The sequence below is a fragment of the Emys orbicularis genome, chromosome 1 (genome assembly GCF_028017835.1).
Source record: "Emys orbicularis isolate rEmyOrb1 chromosome 1, rEmyOrb1.hap1, whole genome shotgun sequence".
NCBI classification, from domain to species: Eukaryota; Metazoa; Chordata; order Testudines; family Emydidae; genus Emys; species Emys orbicularis.
The window spans coordinates 347,766,888-347,789,267 of record NC_088683.1 but is presented as its reverse complement, the minus strand read 5'-3'; the positions used below and the strand labels follow the sequence as shown (position 1 = coordinate 347,789,267).

The 22,380-nt window shown below is 44.8% G+C and overlaps 1 protein-coding gene across 1 annotated transcript in view; it reads left to right on the top strand.

The window, feature by feature from the left end:
* Window positions 1-1,690: 1,690 nt before the first annotated feature.
* EED (embryonic ectoderm development) overlaps window positions 1,691-22,380 on the top strand; it is a 30,831-nt gene continuing 10,141 nt past the window's right edge. Inside the window, exons 1-6 of the mRNA XM_065411769.1 lie at window positions 1,691-1,810; window positions 12,577-12,729; window positions 19,969-20,061; window positions 21,039-21,104; window positions 22,027-22,152; window positions 22,247-22,328. Coding sequence (XP_065267841.1) covers window positions 1,691-1,810; window positions 12,577-12,729; window positions 19,969-20,061; window positions 21,039-21,104; window positions 22,027-22,152; window positions 22,247-22,328 — 640 coding nt within the window. The remainder of the gene's footprint in view (window positions 1,811-12,576; window positions 12,730-19,968; window positions 20,062-21,038; window positions 21,105-22,026; window positions 22,153-22,246; window positions 22,329-22,380) is intronic.

The following is a 22,380-nucleotide window of genomic DNA, read 5'->3' as shown; positions in this document are numbered from 1 at the left end:
CCCAGGCACTATGAATTGTGTGTGTTGCATTTATTACAACACCTATATGTGTGCTACAGATAGCTTCTAGTGAAATACCAGTTACACTATGAAACGACAGAACCTAACTTTCTGGGTCAAAGGTAATGGGAACTGCAATGATCAAAGACTCAAACAAATCTATGAGGATTGTTGGGAACTCAGTGGGTGAATTACAGCACACGATGTTAGAACTCCACATGCCATTTGAGTTAAAGTGTGGATGAAGGAGATTAAAGACAAGGAAAAGCTGAATGAAGCCAAAACTTTCAGTCATGGCAAAATTAACTATGGATGGAAAGTCCAAATGTGGATTAAGATTTATTTCACAAACATACAGGTAAAAAAGAGGCAGTAGTTATTAAAAATGAAGTATTCCAGTATATAGATGAAAAGTGTAGTCATTTTTGTCAAATATATACAGCTGGGTCCAAAAGAGAAGAAAACCAGGAAGAATAGGGATGGCAAAATTGGGAATTAGTACATCTAAAAGAATATCTGACTATGTAGCTATCATGACAGCCAAACTAGTAGCAGTAATGCTAGCATTAAATTGGATCTGGGATGTATGTCCAGCAGCAGTGGTCATTTTTCCAGATTCAATCTCAGGCCTTATGGTGATCAAAAAGAGTGTCTCAGTATGTAGAAGTGATTTATTCAATGCAGTTATATTTCTAATAGCAGAGTTAGTACTGATGGGGATACACGTAGCATTAGCTTGGATTCCAGCACATATTGGGAAAATAGGGAACAAAATGGTGGACAAAGCATCTAAAAATGCTGTAAGAAATGGAAGGATTGACGTAGAAATACCCTTAAGTAAACAGGAATTCAAATGCCTAAAACAGACAAATTTAAAAGAGGAATGTCAAAAAAATTTGGATTAATGAAAAAAGAGGAAGAAAAAAATTTGAATTATGCCCTACAGTTGATGGTTATGATGTACTCCAGGGTCTGCATAGGACTAATGAAGTGCTTTTGTTTAGAGTACTAATTGCCCATTTTGGCTTAAACAAAATTATTTTCTCAATAAAAAGGACACAAAGATGGACCATGTGCACTCTGTCAGGTGGAAGAAATGATCACCTTTTATGGGTATGTAAGGGCGTTCATTTAAAAAAATGGAAAAGCTTTTTGAGGAATATAAACATTTTAAGGTAAAAAAATACATGATGTGATTTAATAAAAATGTGGGGGAAATGGGAGTATTATGAATAAGGTGCTGATATGTTATTGGAAAGATACAGGGCAGCGTGAGAGCATAGAAACCGTGAAGGAGTGAGGAATTCCAGTTTCTGGCAGCTATAGGCCATTCAGTGAAGACTGTTTTGCCATAAAAATGAGAAAAGGGGGGGGAAAAAAGCTTTGCCACTAAAGCCCAAACCCTAAAAGGTATTTAGGCTCCTGCCATCCATTGAAATCAATGGAAGATATGAGACTAAAAAAGACCCCTGAGATCATCTGAGCCTGTCTACATTACCCACCTCTCTCTCTCTCCCAGCCAGCTCTAGCAGCTGCAGGGTGGCCGGGGCTAGGCTGGATTTTTCAGCAGTGTGGCAACTCCCTTCACTAGGCTGTCAATCTGCTTTGCGGCGTGAGGAGGACTCTTTACGGTGGTGCGTCGGCCCTGGTCCGGGCGCGCTTTACGGCTCCGCGGCGGGGGGCGGGGAAGATGTCTGAGCGGGCTGATCCCCCGGCGGCGGCGGGAGCGGGGAGCGAGATGCCGGCCAAGAAGCAGAAGCTGAGCAGCGACGAGAACAGCAACCCCGGTGACCTGTCGGGGGACGAGAACGTGAGTCGGGAGCGGGGCCCCCAGGGGAGCCGTGGTTGGGGGGCCTGGAGATGGGAGGGGCCGGGGGCAGCCCGTTACTGGGGGGTTCCCCCACCCTTAGCACGGGGAAGCCCCCGACCCTGGGGCCTTCTCCTCCCGGGGGTCCCCACACGCCTCCCAGCAGGCGGGGCTGGGTCGCCCCATTACCAGGAATTGCCCCAATGTCCCCCCCTGACCCCGGGGCCTTCCCCTCCCGGGGGTCCCCACACACCTCCCAGCAGGCATGACTGGGGTCACCCCATTACCGGGAATTGCCCCAATGTCCCCCCCTTATCCTGGGGCCTTCCTCTCCCGGGGGGGGGATCCCCACATCCCTCCAAGCAGGCGGGGCTGGGTCACCCCATTACCAGGAATTGCCCCAATGTCCCCCCCTGACCCCGGGGTCCCCCCTCCCGGGGGGTCCCCACACACCTCCCAACAGGCATGACTGGGGTCACCCCATTACCGGGAATTGCCCCAATGTCCCCCCCTTATCCTGGGGCCTTCCCCTCCCCGGGGGGATCCCCACATCCCTCCAAGCAGGCGGGGCTGGGTCACCCCATTGCTGGGGAATCTCCCCAAATAGCCTGTAGCTTGGAGCCTTCCCCTTCCCAAGGGGGGGATACACATCCCTCACAGCAGGCTGGGCGGAGAGTATCCCCTTAACTGGGAAATCTCCTCAAGTAGCTTGGGATCTTTCCCTTAACTGAAGGGTCCCACCATAATATATGGGTGTGGGGAGGTGGGGGACCCTACAAAAGTGAGGAGGTTCTGGGATTTGTGATTTAGGCCGCATCCACTGTGGTGGTGGGGGAAGGAGAAGGTCCTACAGGGCTATAGGACCAGAGCCCTCCTTCACCTCAAAATAGTGATGGGGAAATTTCTGTTTGATGCTCCCTGCACTCTAAATAGGGAGAGGGTGTTTTAGGTCTCAGGGGGCTCAGGAGATACCGCATTCCTAAATAATTAAGTAAGGTGGGGCTGGGAGATAGGCAGGCACCTCTGAGGTAAGGTGTGGGGGGTGTAGAGGTAGAGATTTTATCATTTTATAGTCTAAATGCTTAATCAGTTTCTAGTAAAACATCTTAAAATGAAAAAATAAAACTGTGTGTGTGGTGTGTGTGTGTGTGTGTGTGTGTGTGCTGTGTCTGTTTTTAAATCTTGTGCTGTGGAACAATATGTTTTGCAATATTCCTACATACATGTAGTCTTTTGGTGAAAGGAGACTCTATTTGAGAATGTTTTTAAATAAAAGTTATTACAGTGGAAGAAAACTCCACTTTTGTGCAAAAATGTATCACCAAATATGTTCCTCTAAAGACTGTCCTAACATAAGAACAAAACAAAAGCAAATGATTGGCTGCAACAGAACTGCTGTATAATACCAAAAGAATGTGCTTAAAATGATAGAATTATACAAGCCAATGAGATGCATACCTAACTTGTTATAAATTTTTTTCTTTCTTTTGCTTTTGTACCATAAGTTACATTATGGTCATTCATTCACACAATACAGTTTGCAAGTCTTTTCTGTTAGACTGTTAAAATTAAATTCTGAGGTCCCAATTCTGCAATGAGCTGTGTTGTTAGATTTCTGCAACTGTGTGTAATCCATTGCAGGATAGAGGCTTAGTGATATAGTTTTCTATAAAGGTGAAGTCCTTATTTATTGTATGCATATACAATATTTGTACAGTGATTTAAGTACTAACCATTAAGATCTCTGGGCATATCTATGTAGTTTAAACTCTGAAATGATAGGATACAATACTAAAAAGTCCTGTGTGTAACCCTGGTCGGTCACTTCTGCTTTACCCCTCTTTTTCTCTACATACAGGCTCCTGCCATGTCAAAACAGTAGTTAAAATAAGTCAGACTAAGAATATGTGAGCAGATGGCTTTGGAGGAAGTAGCTGTGAAAGACTTAAATGAAAGAGGGCTTAGGGCAGAAGGGGAGAGGAATCCATTCCAAGAGGTAGAAGCAAAGTAAGGGAAGGAAAAATTTTGTGGGAGGAAAAAAGACAAAGGGAGCAGTTGGGGAGAGGATTGGGTGGAGCATGGGAGGCAACAAGAATGTGGAAAGAAGCAGGAGCAGAGCTATTCAGACTCCTGAAGGTAAAGATAAAGAGATTGAAACCTGAGCAAATGAAGAGAATGACTGCATCAATCCCCCATCCCCCACAAACTTCACTTCTTCCTCTTTTCATCCACTCAGATTTCAAGCACCTTATCTTTACCTTCAGGGGTCTGAATAGCTCTGCTCCTGCTTTTGTCTTTCCATTCTTCTTGCCTCCAGTGCTCCACCCAGTCCTCTCTCCCAACTGCTCCCTTTGGCCTTGGCTACACTCCCGGATGGCAGCGCTGCCGCGGCAGCGCTGTGAAGCGCGAGTGTAGTCGCGCCGCCTCTCCGAGGGGAGTAGCTTGCAGCGCTGCGAGGGAGCGTGCAGCGCTGCAGGCGCTGATTACACTGGCGCTTTACAACGCTGCACTCGCTGCGCTCAGGGGGGGTGTTTTTTCACGCCCCTGAGCGCAGCAAGTGCAGCGCTGTGAATTGCCAGTGTAGCCAAGGCCTTTGTCTTTTTTCTCCCACCCTTGGCTACCTTCATTCTGCTTCCAAACCAGCTTTTTAGGGTATGTCTACACTGTCCATGTTATGGCAGTGCTGCTGCAGCAGCACTGTGAGGTGGGCAGTGTAGACATGCTTTATTGCTGGGGGAGAGCTCTCCCGGTGCTTTAAAAAAAAACAACAAACCCACCCCTAACGAGCGGCGATAAAGTTTTAGCGTTGAAAGTGGCAGTGTAGACACAGCCTACATAGGCTTAGGTATGTCTGTGCTTCAAACACTGCAGCTGATTGTAGCACAGTAGTAGTGTAGACACTTAGGGCTTGTCTACACTGGCAATTAACAGCGCTGCAACTTTCTCGCTTGGGTGTGAAAAAACACCCCCCCTGAGCACAGCAAGTTGCAGCGCTGTAAAGCGCCAGTGTAAACAGTGCCCAATGCGAGGTGTTTCAAAGGGAATGAACAGAACAGGCAATCATCAAATGATCCATCCCTTGTTGTACACTCCCAGCTTCTGGCAAGCAGAGGCTTGGGACACTCAGAACATGGTGTTGCATCCCTGCCCATCCTGGCTAATAGCCATTGTTGGACCTATCCTCCAGGAACTGATCTAGTTCTTTTTTGAATCCTGTTACAGTTTTGGCCTTCACAACATTCCCTGGTGAGGAGTTCCACAGGTCGACTGTGCGCTGTGTGAAGAAGTACTTCCTTTTGTTTGTTTTAAACCTGCTGGCTATTAATTTCATTGGGTGACCCTTAGTTCTTGTGTTATGTGAAGGAGTAAATATCACCTTCTTATTCACTTACTTCACACCAGTCAAGATTTTATATCATATCCAGTCGTCTCTTTTCCAAGCTGAAAAGTCCCAGACTTTTAAATTTCTCCTTAAATGGAAGCTGTTCTATACCCCCTAATAATTTTTGTTGCCCTTCTCTGTACTGTAGCTGTGCTGTCTGGAAGATCAGTGGAAGAATCACTTGAGATGGAGTTCCTACAGCAATGGAAAACCCCCTTCTGTCACTGTAGTCTGTGATTTATCTATGGAGTTATAGTTACGGCCTGTGTTGCTATAACATAGATGTGGCCACAGCTTTCTCCCTTTCTGCCCCAAACCCACTTTGCTTTCTCCAAGCCCATCTGCCCACACGTTCTTAGTATGAATTAATGTTTTAATTATTTTTTTTTATGTCTAGAGTCAAATCTTGCAGTTCCTGTTAAGTTAACTCCCACTGATTCCAGGTATCTGTATGGTTGCAGAGTGCTTCCTAGCATCAAAAAGCAAGCAGACAAAACTGACATGTAAAGGTGTGCTGAGAGCCTGTGTACTACAGCAAGTGAAGATAGTACTGTATCTAACTACTTCGCAGGGAGTCTTGCCTGAGTAAAGATTGTGGGATTTGGACTTTATTAGTGTAAGCTCAGTGTGTGTGCGGGGGGACTTTGTCTTCTGTGTTTGTAAAGAACCAGATTTACTACATAAATCCAGGTTTCAGAGTAGCAGCCGTGTTAGTCTGTATCCGCAAAAAGAAGAGGAGTACTTGTGGCACCTTAGAGACTAACACATTTGTTAGTCTCTAAGGTGCCACAAGTACTCCTGTTCTTTTTACATAAATCCAATGAGAATACTAGTGAAAGCTGCACATAAGACTATCTACATTGTCTTAACTCAGGGTATGTCTACACTACGGGATTAATCCGAATTTATATAATTCGAATTTTGGAAACAGATTGTATAAAGTCGAATGTATGCGGCCACACTAAGCACATTAATTCGGTGGTGTACCAGGGCTAGCGTCGATTTCTGGAGCATTGCACTGTGGGTAGCTATCCCATAGTTCCCGCAGTCTCCTCCGCCCATTGGAATTCTGGGTTGAGATCCCAATGCCTGATGGGGCCAAAAACATTGTCGCGGGTGGTTCTGGGTATATCCTCCCCCCTCTCCAGGGAAGCAACGGCAGACAACCGTTTCGCGCCTTTTTTCTGGGTGAACAGTGCAGACGCCATACCACGGCAAGCTTGGAGCCCGCTCAGCTCAAGACAGCAGTCATGAACATTGTAAACACCTCGCGCGTTATCGTGCAGTTTATGCTGAACCAGAACCTGCAAAACCAGGCGGCGAGGAGTAGGCTACGGCAGCGCGGCGGCGAGAGTGATGAGGATATGGACGTGGAATTCTATCAAACCGCGGGACCCGGTGCTTTGGAGATCATGCTGTTAATGGGGCAGGTTATAGCCGTGGAACGCCGATTCTGGGCCCGGGAAACAAGCACAGACTGGTGGGACCGCATAGTGTTGCAGGTGTGGGATGATTCCCAGTGGCTGCGAAACTTTCGCATGCGTAAGGGCACTTTCTTGGAACTTTGTGACTTGCTTTCCCCTGCCCTGAAGCGCCAGAATACCAAGATGAGAGCAGCCCTCACAGTTGAGAAGCTAGTGGCGATAGCCCTGTGGAAGCTTGCAACGCCAGACAGCTACCGGTCAGTCGGGAATCAATTTGGAGTGGGCAAATCTACTGTGGGGGTTGCTGTGATGTAAGTAGCCAAAGCAATCACTGAGGTGCTGCTACGAAAGGTAGTGACTCTGGGAAATGTGCAGGTCATAGTGGATGGCTTTGTTGCAATGGGATTCCCTAACTGTGGTGGGGCGATAGATGGAACCCATATCCCTATCTTGGCACCGGAGCACCAGGGTACCCAGTACATAAACCGCAAGGGGTACTTTTCAATGGTGCTGCAAGCACTTGTGGATCACAAGGGACGTTTCACTAACATCAACGTGGGCTGGCCGGGAAGGGTTCATGACGCTCGCGTCTTCAGGAACACTAATCTGTTTAAACGGCTGCAGCAAGGGACTTACTTCCCGGACCAGAAAATAACCGTTGGGGATGTTGAAATGCCAATAGTTATTCTTGGGGACCCAGCCTACCCCTTAATGCCATGGCTCATGAAGCCATACACAGGCAGCCTGGACAGGAGTCAGGAGCTGTTCAACTACAGGCTGAGCAAGTGCAGAATGGTGGTAGAATGTGCATTTGGCCGTTTAAAAGGTTGCTGGCGATCGTTACTGACTCGCTCAGACCTCAGCCAAACCAATATCCCCATTGTTATTTCTGCTTGCTGTGTGCTCCACAATCTCTGTGAAAGTAAGGGGGAGACCTTTATGGCGGGGTGGGAGGCTGAGGCAAATCGCCTGGCTGCTGATTACGCGCAGCCTGACACCAGGGCGATTAGAAGAGCACATCAGGAAGCGCTGTGCATCAGAGAAGCTTTGAAAACCAGTTTAATGACTGGCCAGGCTACAGTGTGAAATTTCTGTTTGTTTCTCCTTCATGAAAACCCGCCTCCTTTATTGACTCATTCTCTGTAAGGAACCCACCCTCCCCCTTCCCCCAGCTTGCTTTCAAAGGAAATAAAGTCACTATCATTTAAAAATCATATATTCTTTATTAATTGATTATAAACATAGGGAGAGAACCAACAAGGTAATCTGGATGAGGTTTGGGAGGAGGATAGGAGGGAAGTAAAAGGCCACTGAAAAAATTCAATATAATGACAGCCTTTTGGTTGGGCTGTCCACTGGGGTGGAGTGGGAGGGTGCACGGAGCCTCCCTTCCCCCCCCCCCGCGTTCTTACACGTCTGGGTGAGGAGGATATGGAACATGGTGAGGGGGGAGGGAGGTTATACAGCGGCTGCAGCGGCAGTCTGTTATCCTGCTGCCGTTCCTGAAGCTCCACCAGACGCCGGAGCATGTCCGTTTGATCACGCAGCAGCCCCAGCGTTGCAGCCTGCCACCTCTCATCTCGAGCGTCCCTCATGACCTCACGTTCACTGGCATCTTTCCTAAATTTAGATACCGTGTTTTTCCACTCATTCAAATGAGCTCTTTCATTGCGGGTGCATTCCATTATTTCCGTGAACATCTCGTCTCGCGTCCTCTTTCTACGCCGCCTTATCTGAGATAGCCTTCGGGACGGAGGAGGGAGGCTTGAAAAATTTGCAGCTGCTGGAGGGAGGGTTGAAAAAAAGGAGAGAAGTTTTTAAAATGATACATTTTACAGAACAATGCTTATACTCTTTCACGGTGAACAACGCTATTCACATTACATAGCACATGTGATTTCAGTACAAGGTCGCATTTTCCATCTTAATATTGAGTGCCTGTGGCTTTGGTGTTAGAGATCACAGACGCAGGTCCGGGCAACAGAATTCAGCTTGCATGAGGCCATGGTAAGCCATTGTCTTTCGGCTTCTGTGCCCTCCTTTCCCACATACCAAGCAAAGCCCGTTGACTGCTGCGGTTTTCCTGTTAACCTTCAGCAGCAGAAAACAAACTAAACCCTCCCCACCCCCCCCTCCAATTCTCTGGGATGATCGCTTTATCCCTCCCCCCACCGCGTGGCTGGTATCAGGGAAGATCCCTGCAGAAACCAAATTAACCCCCCCGCCCCCCTCCTCCCGCCATGAATTATCTGGGATGATCGCTGTACCCCTCCCCCACTGCGTGGCTGGTAACAGGGAAGATCCCTGGTAGCCAAACGCGAAAATCTCAGGGCCAAATCCCATCTCCCCCCCCCCCCCCCCCACTTGGCTAACTGCAGGGATGGATTTCTTTTCAGCCACAGGCAAACAGCCCAGTAGGAACAGCCACCTCTGTCCCCTTAATTAAATTCCCATATTTCAACCAGGTTACCATGAGCGATATCACTCTCCTGAGGATTACACAGCAAGATAAAGAACGGATGTTGCTTGAATGCCAGCAAACACTGGGACCATACGCTGCCAGGCTTTGTCATGCAATGATACCAGATTACTTGCTGCAAGCATGGCATGGTCAAGTGTCCTACCATGGAGGGCGGAATAAGGCTGCACTGCCCAGAAACCTTGTGGCAAGGCTTTTGGAGTACCTCCAGGAGAGCTTCATGGAGATGTCCCTGGAGGATTTCCGCTCCATCCCCAGAAACGTTAACAGACTTTTCCAGTAGCTGTACTGGCCGCGAATGCATCCCAAGTCCTCAGGGCAAAGTAATCATTAAAAAACGCTTGCTTTTAAAACAAGTTTTATATTTTAAAAGGTAAACTCACCTGAGGTCCCTTCCATGGGGTCATGGTCTTGGATACTGGGTTGGGAGGGTACTTCAGTCAGGCTGAGAAAAGATCCTGGCTGTTGGGGAGAACGGAGTGCTGGGTGCAAGCTCGTCCTCCTTCTCCTCCTCCTGTTCCTCATCTGCAGAATCCTCAGGTGTAGCTGATGAGATTATCCCCGCCTCGGAATCCACGGTCAGAGGTGGGGTAGTGGTGGCGGCCCCCCCCAGAACTGCATGCAGCTCGGTGTAGAAGCAGCATGTCTGCGGCTCTGACCCGGAGCGACCGTTTGCCACCTTTGTTTTTTGATAGGCTTGTCTGAGCTCCTTGACTTTCACACGGCATTGCTCTGAGTCCCTATTGTGGCCTCTCTCCATCATGCCCTTGGAGATTTTTTTCAAAAGTTTTGGCGTTTCGTCTTTTCGAACGAAGTTCTGCTAGCACTGAATCCTCTCCCCATATAGCGATCAGATCCAGTACCTCCAGTACGGTCCATGCTGGTGCTCTTTTTCGATTATCGGCCTGCATGGTTACCTGTGCTGATGAGCTGAGCTATCTGTGGTCACCTGTGCTCTCCACGCTGGGCAAACAGGAAATGAAATTCAAATGTTCGCGGGGCTTTTCCTGTCTACCTGGCCAGTGCATCCGAGTTCAGATTGCTGTCCAGAGCGGTCACAATGGTGCACTATGGGACAGCTCCCGGAGGCCAATACCATCGAATTGCGGCCACACTAACCCTAATTCGAAATGACAATATCGATTTTGGCGCTACTCCGCTCGTCGGGGTGGAGTACAGAAATCGATTTTAAGAGCCCTTTATTTCGAAATAAATGGCTTTGTTGTGTGGACGGGTGCAGGGTTAATTTGATTTAACGCTGCTAAATCCGAATTAAAGTCATAGTGTAGACCAGGCCTCAGATATACTATCTTTGCTTGCTGCTGTACATTGGCTCTGAATGCACCCGTGTGTCAGTTTTGCCTGTTTGCTTTCAGATGTTACCAGGATTATTGTGTATCTATAAAATGTATGCTTTACAGCTCATAAAGTTTGTTAAAATTTTAACACTTGTCTGTGAGGTATAGATGGGGGAGGGGGAAAAGCCTCCAGTTAGTGTTGTTTTTTTCAGTTAACCATTCCAGGGAACTAGCAAGTGTGTGTTGTATTTTTGGTTGTCTTTGTGTTTCATACAACACATACTTTTAGTGGTTAGTTTAACAGAGTGCTGTGGGGTCAGCTTGAGGATAAGGAATAACCTGAGGACTTGGGCTCTCTGGCTTACTGAAGAATAGGCTCACGATGGAGGAGAAAGGAGGAGACCACTTTATCCAAGAATCACAAAAGAGGCTTCTTGGGGGACCTACACTTAAAAATTGTACTGACATAGCTCTGCCAAGTAGATTGTGATCATGTAATATTGCATAAACTATACTGGAATAAGCATTTTTATACCAATATAACTACATCCACACCATACTGACAAAATCCTACTAATGCAGACAAGGCCTGTTTTTTGACAAATCCACTGAAACTAGAATTTCCTTAAGTGTAGTGGGGGTAGGAAGAGAGATGGAATTAAAGACCACAAACTTCCTATGGCTCAGAACCTGTGAGGGCAGTCAGCCTTCCCCTGGGAAGCTGTCTTTCAGTGACAGAGATTGCAAGCACATGCAGTATTTTTGGGTACCATATTGAATTTGTTAATGTTCTATATATCTGCTGGGTCAGGGACTTTATTCAGCTCCATGGGGGGGAGGGTTACCATAACTCCTCCAGGAAGTAAAATTGTGGGGGGTGATTACTGCAGTCCCAGGGATTGTAAACAATTCAAGAGGGGTACCACTCCCTGGGTTGGTTTGTATATACTGGTTCAAATGGGTATCAGAAACCCAAGGAACCAAAGAATTTTTGGCATAAAACAGAGTTTAACCTAATATGGGTGGGGCGGGGGAGGGAGACTTCTTTCCATCTCAACAAATGGACCTTATCTTTGATCCAAGGGAGGCCCCGAACACTGCTACATGTTAGTAAACTCCCATTCAAAGGTCCCTGTGCAGAGAGAGATGATGGTCTCAGGCCTCTAGACTGAGCGTGCCTTCTTTGAGAAGAGCACGGGGTCAGGGAGGTAAAGGTGCAGTTACACTGAAACTGTGCCCCATTCTATGGGGGGAACATGGAGGGGATGATTCCCTCTGAGTTAGATGATTCACTTATGACGTGGCTTTCAGAGGTACTGAGCTGCTGCAGCTCTTCAGTGGGAGCTGTAGTTGGTCAGTACCTTTGGAAAATCAGGCTGTTACAGTCTGTCTTTTGTGTCCGTTTAGCCCCACAACACCTCTGAAGTTGCTTAATCCGTTACTGTTTTGTATTCACTTTTATTCCTGAATACTTATTGACACCATACAGAAGACAGCACTCCTAGGAAAGCTACATTCCTGACAGGAGTTAATTTATAATAATTCTTTGCACTCAAATATTCTTTTCATTATAAATATCTCAGCAGTCTTTACAAGCATTGTTTATTCCTGTAAAATGCCAGTGAGGTAGATAATTACCACCCCCCCCCCCTTTTTTTAAGACCGTTTCCCTGCCCTGAAAAGGTTTAGTTTCTATTTCTTATCTAACCAAATTCCATGTGATGAAATGAGAAATTGAGTGTCATTTAGTCTCATTACAGATAGCAAATTTGTTGGTAAGAGTAGGAGGCTAAGCAATGAAAATGTCCCCCTGCTTCTGGAGTCCTTCTGGAGTCTTGCAGTTGTCTGCTCTCTTTTTGACATATCCGAATCAAAAAAATTAAAGGGCTAAAGTTTCTATCTTTAGAAAGATGACAAGTAACATAATATTTCCTGAAAAAAATAACTTTTCTACTGCACTGGACACAACTGTCTGATCTTTCCATATCTCTACAGAGGAATGCTGTTTTTATTTAGAAAATCTATAACATTATTTTTTTTTCCCTGTGGGAACATTTTTTTTTTTTTTAAAGTCCGTGTGCAGAGAGTATTCCTATTGGTGGAAAAACATGTAAAAGCAGCTAGTTTTCCATTATTTGGGTTTCTTAAGTTAGGTACTGATATCTACCCATTTTGTATATTTTCAGGATGATGCTGTTAGTATAGAAAGTGGTACTAACACTGAACGCCCTGACACCCCAACAAACACTCCCAATGCACCAGGAAGAAAAAGCTGGGGAAAAGGAAAATGGAAATCCAAGAAGTGCAAATACTCCTTTAAATGTGTAAATAGTCTGAAGGTAAGGCTCAAATAGATGAGGTTGGAAACTAGACACTAGTTGTGGTGACCACTTTGATTTAGAGACACTATCAAGTCTGATATCTCAACTTTGCTCATGCTTCAGAGGAAGGTGATCCTTTTTCTCCCTTTCTCTGTCCTTCCAAGCTAATTATGCAATATTGGGCAGATACTATCGTGATGAAAACCACAGAAATAACCATAATTAAATGCTGAATATGGAGTGGAGACGTCATTCATGATCCCTAGGGAAATAGCTTATGCCATGTGGTATGAAATATATTTTACCCATCTTTGACCTATACAAAAGTGTAACAAGACTACACTTAAGAGTGAAAAATCACCAAAACAACTTAAAGGAATGGAATCTCACGTTATCTTGTAGAGATGTGTGGAGCAGGATATTTCTGCCTTCCTAGACTTGCTTTCCATTACTTTTACTGTTTTTACACATTTGCCCTCCAGGAAACCATGAAGTGTGTCTATTACTCACTGCTGTAAATTTTAAACACTGTTGTGACTGAGTCTGAAAAACCACTCTAAAAATATTTTTTAAACACTTGTGTAGGAGCTCCCTTAGGTGTAGTTTAAATGCCAAGAAAACAAAAGTATAACTTTCCAAATAAAGCAAACCTTTATTTCCTGTTTTTGTGCGCTATATATATAAAAATAAATAATATTTTTTACAAATTAGTTGTCAAAAGTCCCTTAAAAATGAAGTAAAATGTCTTTTTTTGGGGGGGGGGAACTATTTTGAGAGCTCAAATATGTATAGACGTAAAGGTTAAGCAGTAAATAAGTGTGTGCTGGGATGATTTACAGCATATAGATAACCTATGGGGCAGTAGGTTTTTCTGAGAAAACAGTAGTTTCTTGATGTAAGTTGTTTGAGCTGTTCTGACACATTGCCTTTTAAAACAAAATACTATCTTTTATTTACCTTCCAAAACCTCAGCTGAGCATTGTATGATTTTCCTTGTAAGAGGTAATATCATTGCAGATACATTTCTGCTTTTCCTAAACTCAGACTCAGATTTGGACAGATGTATTTAAACAAATTAACCTATTGTCATGATTACATGGCTAGCTGCACCCTTTGTCCTCTTCCTGGTGTCTGAATGACCGGAGTCCTCTGGTCTTGTGCCTTTAGCTCTTACCTGCTTCAGAGTGGTATTTCGCAATTCTCCCACTCTTTCAGTAGGACCAGGTCCAAACTGCCCTGTGTGTAACATTCATTTCTCACCATGCTGAGATCTGGGCACCTATATTCTCTCCATGGCAATCTGTGACTGGTGATATTGACCAGTAGCCTTCTTAAAAAGAAAATATTTTCTATAGCAGTTGGAGCAAAGTTTTAGAAAGAAAAAAACTGATTTTAAAACAGCCAACTTTTATGCTGTATCCCATAATGGTGACCTAGGCGGGATTAACGATTTCAGAGGTGAGTTCCTGTGGAGGTCTTTGGCTGTTTCTTTGTTTCCCTGTCTCTCTCCCTCCCCCCGCCACGAGAGTGTCTGTTAGCCCTTTTATTGTACCATCTTCTGTTGGGGAAAGGGACAAGCTTTTGAACAACAGAAGCTCTTCAGGACTTGAGGAAGAGCTCTGTGTAGCTTGAAAGCTTGTCTCAAGTTGGCTCAGTAAAAGATATTGCCTCACCCAGGGACCAACACTGCTACAACAAAGCTGCAAACAACTAAACAGTGTCAACTTTCTTTGTTCTCCAGGAAGCTATTTCAAATATTGGTGGCCTTTGGCCTCCCCCCTTCCTCTACACTGGTCAAACCAGTTCAGGGGCTGGACTAGAGTTGTCAGCACTAATAGTTCTGGTATTGTCCCTTAATACCTTCCATTTGAAGGTCATTAGACGACCATCATGACACATCTCTTGCCTGCCTGGGCTGTTCCAGATGGTCTCTTAACACCATGGCAGTGGCAGGCCAAAATACAGTGTTAATTATTAAAGAGCACCCCCGTGTTTGTCACAAAAAAGAAGATAGGCCTGTAAATATACATGTATCTTAGTAATATTAAAATCGTTTTTCTCACTTTTATAGTACCTTTCATTTGAAGATTTTAATCCACTTTGTAAGTGCTAACTTCCTAGGCATATTGTGACCTAGGTTAGTATTGAAGTCATTTGTGGCATGGCTTAACTAAGGGTATGTCTACACTTGCTAAGTTTTTTGCGCTGTAAGTTTCACTGGTGATAGGGAACTGGTGAAAGTAAAGTGCTGGTTTGTGTACTCAATTCCTCAGGCATCAGAGTGTGTTTACATTAGCAGCACTTCCATCACGGATGAGAGTAGCGCTCTAGGGCAGCTATCCCACAGTGTAGCTCTCTCCATTTTGACGATAGGTCTTGTGTGAAGGGGGAGGAGGGGCGAGCAGAAGGCGTTCTGGGTCCCTGCTCAGTGCCCCATGATGCACTGTTTCATGTCCCAGCAGCCCTATTACTTCCTTGTTTCTTTTGCGGCATTTTTTAACACTCTTGGCTGTCTGGCTCCTTTCCCTACCACATCTACAAGCAGGAATGGATCCTGCACTGCTGTCCACTACTCTGATAGCTGTCACTTGCACATCATGCATGGCAGTGTAGCTAGTCTTAAACTTGCAAAGAGAACTGCAGTCAGAGATGCCTGATGAGCTGCTGAAATGGAAATAAGGCCTTGGCTACACTTGCAGGTTAGAGCATGTTAAATCAGCCCCGGTCACCCTAACTCTTGAGGTGTCCACACTGGCAAGGCACTTAGAGTGCCTGGACTCTGCAGCTGGAGTGCTCCTGGTAATCCATCTCCACGAGAAGCATAGTGCTTGCTGCGCCCCGGCTGAAAAACTGCTGTGATTGGCCTCCGTTGAAGTCAAGTGTCCACTCTTGTCATTGTTTGCAGGCATGGGGATATCCCCTTTCAAAGCTCTATTTCTCACAGCCAGCATGCTTATCTGGGACAAAGCAAACCATTACTGTGGAATGCTGCTGCTGCTGCCTCGAGGCAGGTGGGGGGTGTGTGTGTGTGTGTGTGTGTGTGTGTGGGCAGATGTCGGGGTTTCCCCCTGCTGCTGTCTGAACTTACAAGACAGCATGCTGACACACTCTCTGCCCCCCACAACACACTGTCTCTCCCCCCACATACACACAACACACTCCGTGTCCCACTCCACCCCCCTGCCCCCATTTGAAAAGCATGCTGCAGCCACTTGCACACTGGGATAGCTACCACAATGCACTGCTCTCTGTGGCATTGCAAGAGCTGCTAATGTGGCCATGCCACTGCACTTGCAGCTGACCATGTAAACACACAGTAGTGCTTTCCCTGCTGCTGTCTCCAAGGGCTGGTTTAACTCCCGGCGCTCTACATCTGCAAGTGTAGCCATGCCCTAAGTAACATTTGATTGCTTTTAGCATTAACTGAGGAGCTGAGCACTGTGGAATGGTGTTTTTGGGGCTAGGGAAAGTAGCTCAGAGTGGTGGGATCGTATCATTATGCATGTCTGGGATGATGACCAGTGGCTTCAAAACTTTCGGATGCGGAAAACCACCTTCATGGAACTGTGTGCTGAGCTTTCCCCAGACCTGCGTCACAAGGACACCAGACTGAGCTGCAGTCACTGTCAAGAAGTGTGTGGCAATCACATTGTGGAAGCTGGTGACTCCAGACAGCTACCGGTCGGTTGCGAACTAGTTTGGAGTGGGGAAATCGACCATTGGTGCTGTGGTAACTCAAGTATGCAAGGCCATTAATTGCATCCTACTGTGCAAGACCGTGACTCTTGGTATTGTGCGTGACATTTTGGATGGCTTTGCAGAAATGGGCTTCCCTAACTGTGGTGGGACCCACCTTGGCACCGAGTACATAAATTGTAAGGGGTACTTCTCCATGGGTTTTGCAGGCGCTAGTGGATCATCGTGGGCATTTCACTGATATTAACGCTGGATGGTCTGGGAAGGGGCATGACGCACGTATCTTTAAAAACACTGGCCTTTACAGAAAGCTGCAAGCAGGGACTTTCTTTCCAGGTCAGCGGATCACCATCGGGGAAGTGGAAATGCCCATTGTGATCCTGGGAGACCTAGCTTACCCATTGATGCCATGACTCATGAAGCCATACACTGGAAACCTAGATGTCAGTAAGGGACATTTCAACAACAGGTGCAAGTAGGTGCAGAATGGCTGTGGAATGTGCTGTTAGAGGGCTTATTCCTTCACCCACTCACTTCCCTGGTCCTTCTTGCATGAACAGAGAGCAACAATACCCAAAGTCCACAGGTGCAAACCATTCGATGTTTATTGGGGTGAACTTCCAGCAAGCAATGATTCCAGTTTCCTTCCTTAGTGTCCCCCTTCCCAGCTCTGACACCACAGAGCCTTGCCTGTGTCCCTCTTCCCATTCCCCCCTTAGCAAAACATGATTCCAATTCCCCCACCCCCATTCCCTGTTCCCATCCCCCCCTTACTTCCTGATTGACTGCAGACTATATAGTAAAACTTGAGTTCTGCTTAGCTATACCATAACCAATCATTTTACTGAAATTTAACTAACCAATCCTAACATATTGTAACATGATTATCTAACCAATTATATCCCACCATCTTAATTGGTTTACACCAAACAAAATTAATTATACAGCAGACAGAAACAATCACAGAACCAGACAGGGAAATGGGGACTACAGTGATAGAACAACAAGGAAATGAGGATTTCACATCCCAGCTATTGATAAGTAAGTTCTTGCCAGACAGGATGCTATCAAACTAAGTTTCCTTTAAATCTTCTAGGCACTTCCCTTTCTCTGGAGGTGATAGATATTATCAGGACAGGATCGTTTCCTAACAGCCCAATAGCACCTTATTTCAATGTGACTAGCTTGGAATGTGAGGATGTGACCATACGCTTCCCAGCTTATGGCTGCCTCTGCTGCTTAGCCAGAGGCCTGAGCCTAAGAACAGGGCCTCAGACTCACAGTAAGAGAAGACCCTTACACCGGCAGACAGTGATTTTGATTCTTTCTTTTATACCTCTATAACTAGCTTAGTGATAAGAATACACCTAAATTCTTAAAAGTATAGGCCTTTGCAAACAGGCCTGCATATCTATATCCTAACGTGCATTTGGCCATTTGAAAGCACGCTGGAGATGTTTGTACAGTAGATTGGAAACGAGTAAGGAAAATATTCCCATGGTTATTGCGGCGGGTTGTACTTTACGTAACATTTGCGAGGGGAAGGGCGAAAGGTTTACCCATATGTGGAGTGTGAAGGCTGAATGCCTGGCTGCTGAAACTCAGCAGCCAGATACCAGGGCTATTAGAGGGGCACAACGTGTGGCAGTTAGGAGCCGGGATGCCTTGAGGGAAAAGTTTGAAAATGAAGATCATTAAACTTTGCTGCTGAGCTTGGGAAAGGAAGTGTTAACAGCATGTGCTGTGCTACATGGTGGTTCTGTCTGTAATTTCAGTGAAGATGACGTGCTAGTTGACTTGTAGCTGTGATGACATGTACAGAAACGTGAACACACAAATAAAGCTTGCTTCTTTTTGAAAATTGTGTGCTTTTATTTTTAAAAAAGAGAAAACACCATATGCACATATATCCATCCTCAATAATGGTGGGGGGCCCGTATACCTCACAGCTGTGTATAACTCCAGCTGTTGTTTGACAAGCTGTCCTGGGGCTTTACAGGGGAGGGGCGGACGTCCGTTTACCTGGCGTCAGAACAGCGGAGGTGCTGGCCAGAGTGGTCACTTTTGGCACTGTGGGATATCCTCCAGAGGCCAAAAGGTGTTTACACAGGAAGAATGTATCTTCACTTTCACATCACCGCAAAAAGAATAGCGGTAAGAACTGTATGCCTGTCGAGAAGGTGGTTTTCTTTTTGCGGTGAAACTTCTGAGTTTCACTGCAAAAAGTCATTAACAAGTGTAGATGCTCCCACGGATTTTGTGCAAAAAAGGGCTATTTTGCGCTTTAAATGGCAAGTGTAGACATGCCCTAAGGTTTTATTCTAGAGCAGTGGTTCCCAAACTTTAATAACCCGCGAACTCCTTTCACGAAAATATCAAATCTCGCGAACCCCCTCCTAAAAACGAATATTTCCAGGGATTTTCTCCCTTACCTGAACATAAATGATAGAAGCAGTGATCTTAGAAATAATGTGGGTTTTTTTATGACCCTATTTATTATTACATTATTTATCATTACATTATTAATGTTATTACTTTATGACAACGGCAACACTCTTCCAAGATTTCACCTCTGTAGCTAATACCACTTCGATTAAGCCTCCTACATGTTTCATCAAGGAGTACCAGATGTGAAACAGCATGAAGATATTTACGAAGCCAACTCAAATAAAGAGTTCCTCCCACAAGCATTTGGGTCTTGAGCAGTCCAGGCAAAAAACGCACGACTACAACAAAGCTTAAACTTGTTCTGCCAGGAAGTCATGGTTACTGGGCTCGGGCTGCCGGCCCCTGTGCCTCACGGGGCTTCTGCTGCCGGCCCCCACGGGGGTTGGGATCCCTAGGGACGGCTCTGTCTGCCATTACAGACATTTTTTTTGAGAACCCCGATATATTTCATGAACCCCAGTTTGGGAACCACTGCTCTAGAGAGTTGTACCACCTTAACTATACTTGTCTAGTTAAAGTGGTAACACGCCCCCCTATCCTCCCCTCCAGCCAATATGGACACAGTTATTCCAGTATTGCTTTTTGTCTATCCCCATAAGGAATAAGGTATGCTGATAAGGCCCTTTATAGTGGTATAACTGCATCCCAACTAGGGGTTGTATCAGGATAACTATTTGGGTTTTAAAAAAAAATCACCCCCCTAACTGAAATAGTTATACTGGCACAAAATTTGTGTGGACCAGGCTTTAGACCCAGAGGTTGCCTTGCCCAGGATCACAAAACAAGCAAGTAGTCAAGCTGCAAATAGAACCAGTACATAAGAGGTGGGGGTTTTTTCACTTCGCCTTTAAAGCTTTGAGCAGAGGAACACATTTTTATCTCCCCTGAAGATGAACAAGTTAATGTGCTGTGCTACTCTTTTTTTTTTTTTTTTTTTTTTTAAGAGCGAGTATATTGTCAGAATATATAAATGGCTATAAATGTAGTGCCCTTTTATATGAGAAGAGGTTGTACAAAAATAGGTTCCTTTTGCCACAAATCATGCGTTTCTGAGAAATAATGTCTGGTCTCCATTCTCTCACATGTTTCCTTGACCTTATTTTTCCTTTACAGGAGGACCACAGTCAGCCATTGTTTGGAGTCCAGTTTAACTGGCACAGTAAGGAAGGAGATCCATTAGTGTTTGCCACTGTAGGCAGCAACAGAGTGAGTATATGCTCATTTTTGTCTAATCATGTTGCCTCTAAACGTGGTTCTGTTTCTGCGTGCCAGTTTCTTCCTCCTCCAATCCAGTTACCAGTGTTCAATATTTAAAATACTGTGGTGGTGGTTTGTATTCCAATTTTCAAGGCTGTAAATGCCTGCAACTTTAAAATGGGTGAATCCAGTGGACTGCAGTGTGATGGTACGCTTCAGCGGTTTGAGAATAAGGCTCATATTTTACTAAAATTCCTTCAGTTGTGTAGAAGTTGGAATATCTATGAAAGGGAGACACTAAAATTCTTTTCAGGTGAAGTGTTGGTTCTCAGCTATAACATGTTTAAAGGGCTAAGTGATGTACAGCAAGATGAAAGAAGCATCTTTATTGGTGTCAATGTGCCAAGTACTGATAGTAAGTAAAGATTAGTGGCCTATGCGAGATGAGTTGATGGATTCTTGGTGAACAGACCTTCACTTAGCAGCAGCCTTAAGAAATAGTTAACAGAGAGCACTGCATGAGTTGCTCTGAATATCTGTTTTATGAGTAAATAAGAGAACTTCGTTTTCCAAGGTTGTCAGTGCGGCAGTTATCACAAGCACTAACTAATGTAGAGGAATAAGTAACAAGGGCCATGGTTCTTTGCAAAGAAATTAAAGCAGACAATAGAATGACATGTCAATATCGAATAGAAGTAACAAGTTAGGTTAGCGCTAATTGTATTTATTTCAGGATATGGTATAGCCTGTCAGCAGCCTTCATCCCTGGGAAGTGCCACCATGAGGAAAGTTTAAATAAGTCATTTAGTCTGATAAGACACATGAATGCTTTTGCATCAAACCACTTCCACATTCAGCTAAGGAACAGATAGTAGATGGGACTTGTGTGGTAAAAGAACAAGACACCCTTCAATTTGCACAGATGAATGTGAAAATCATATGCCATATTGCATGAAACTAATAATCCATTAAACCTTTTTTTCCAGGTTACTTTATATGAATGTCATTCCCAAGGAGAAATCCGTTTATTGCAGTCTTACGTGGATGCTGACGTATCCTTCTAAAGCAGCTGGTCATAAAATGGTTTTTTAGTAGGACTAACATGAGAAACATTTGTTTACTCCCTCTTATACTGTCTGTGATAAAAAGAACAGGAGTACTTGTGGCACCTTAGAGACTAACAAATTTATTTGAGCATAAGCTTTCGTGGGCTACATCCCACTTCTTCGGATGTCTCTAAGGTGCCACAAGTACTCCTGTTCTTTTTGCGGATACAGACTAACACGGCTGCTACTCTGAAACCTGTCTGTGATAAAATACTGTAAACACCTGTTGATAATGAACATTCTTCACTTCAGATCCAAACTCCTGCCTGTATCCCACAAATTTTAGCTTTTCTTTTCTAATATTACAAATGCAGCATCATGAAACATGTTATATAAAACATTGTTAACAAGATTCTATATAAACTTATGCCTCCCAGCGCTAACACTTGTATAACAGGTTTCATGTTTGTAGCTTCTACAGTCTTCTAGCACCCCTATGTAGTAGGTAGCATTCCTATTTTACTGCTGGGGCCAAGGTTGGAAATGGGAATTCCTGGCTACCAGTCCTGAGCTTAAACCACTTACATGGCTAATAAATTATTGTCTCACCTTCATTGTAGTCATTTAGTCCCACCACTTGAGTCCTTTTGAAGAAGAAATTGCTGATAGATCAGAGGGCATTTCAGGTGTATGGTGCAGCTTGAGGAAGCAAAAAGAGCAGCAAGGAGAGAAACAAGCACAGGAGAGGGAGTGGAGTTGTAGAAAGCTTAGAAATCAGAATAAATATTAATCTGCTTATCTTTGGCCATACTCTAGTGAGCTTTTTTACAAAACGGCAACTGTGCTTCTAAACAAATGTATGAATACCTTATTCTCTTGAAGGAAACGCTACAGCTGCTTCTGTAGTCCTTAACATGGCACCTATTAGGCAGATGAGAACTTTTATACTTGTGCATGGACCTATGATAGCAATACAAGTCACCCTCTTCTGGCTGTGGCTGGGTCAAGGGGTATTATTAGAATAATTAATCCCATTACAATGCAGTGCATAAAGGTGAGTGGTCACTGCTTCGAACTGCAGATTGTATCTATTCTAAGTATCTCAATGTGAGAGGGGGAAATAATTTTATGTTTGAAATCTGTTCTAGCACTACGTGGGTCATGGAAATGCAATCAATGAACTGAAATTTCATCCAAGGGATCCAAATCTCCTCTTGTCTGTAAGCAAAGGTATGAAAGTTTAGCTTCTTATTTTTTTGTTTAGGAACCATCTACTTAATTT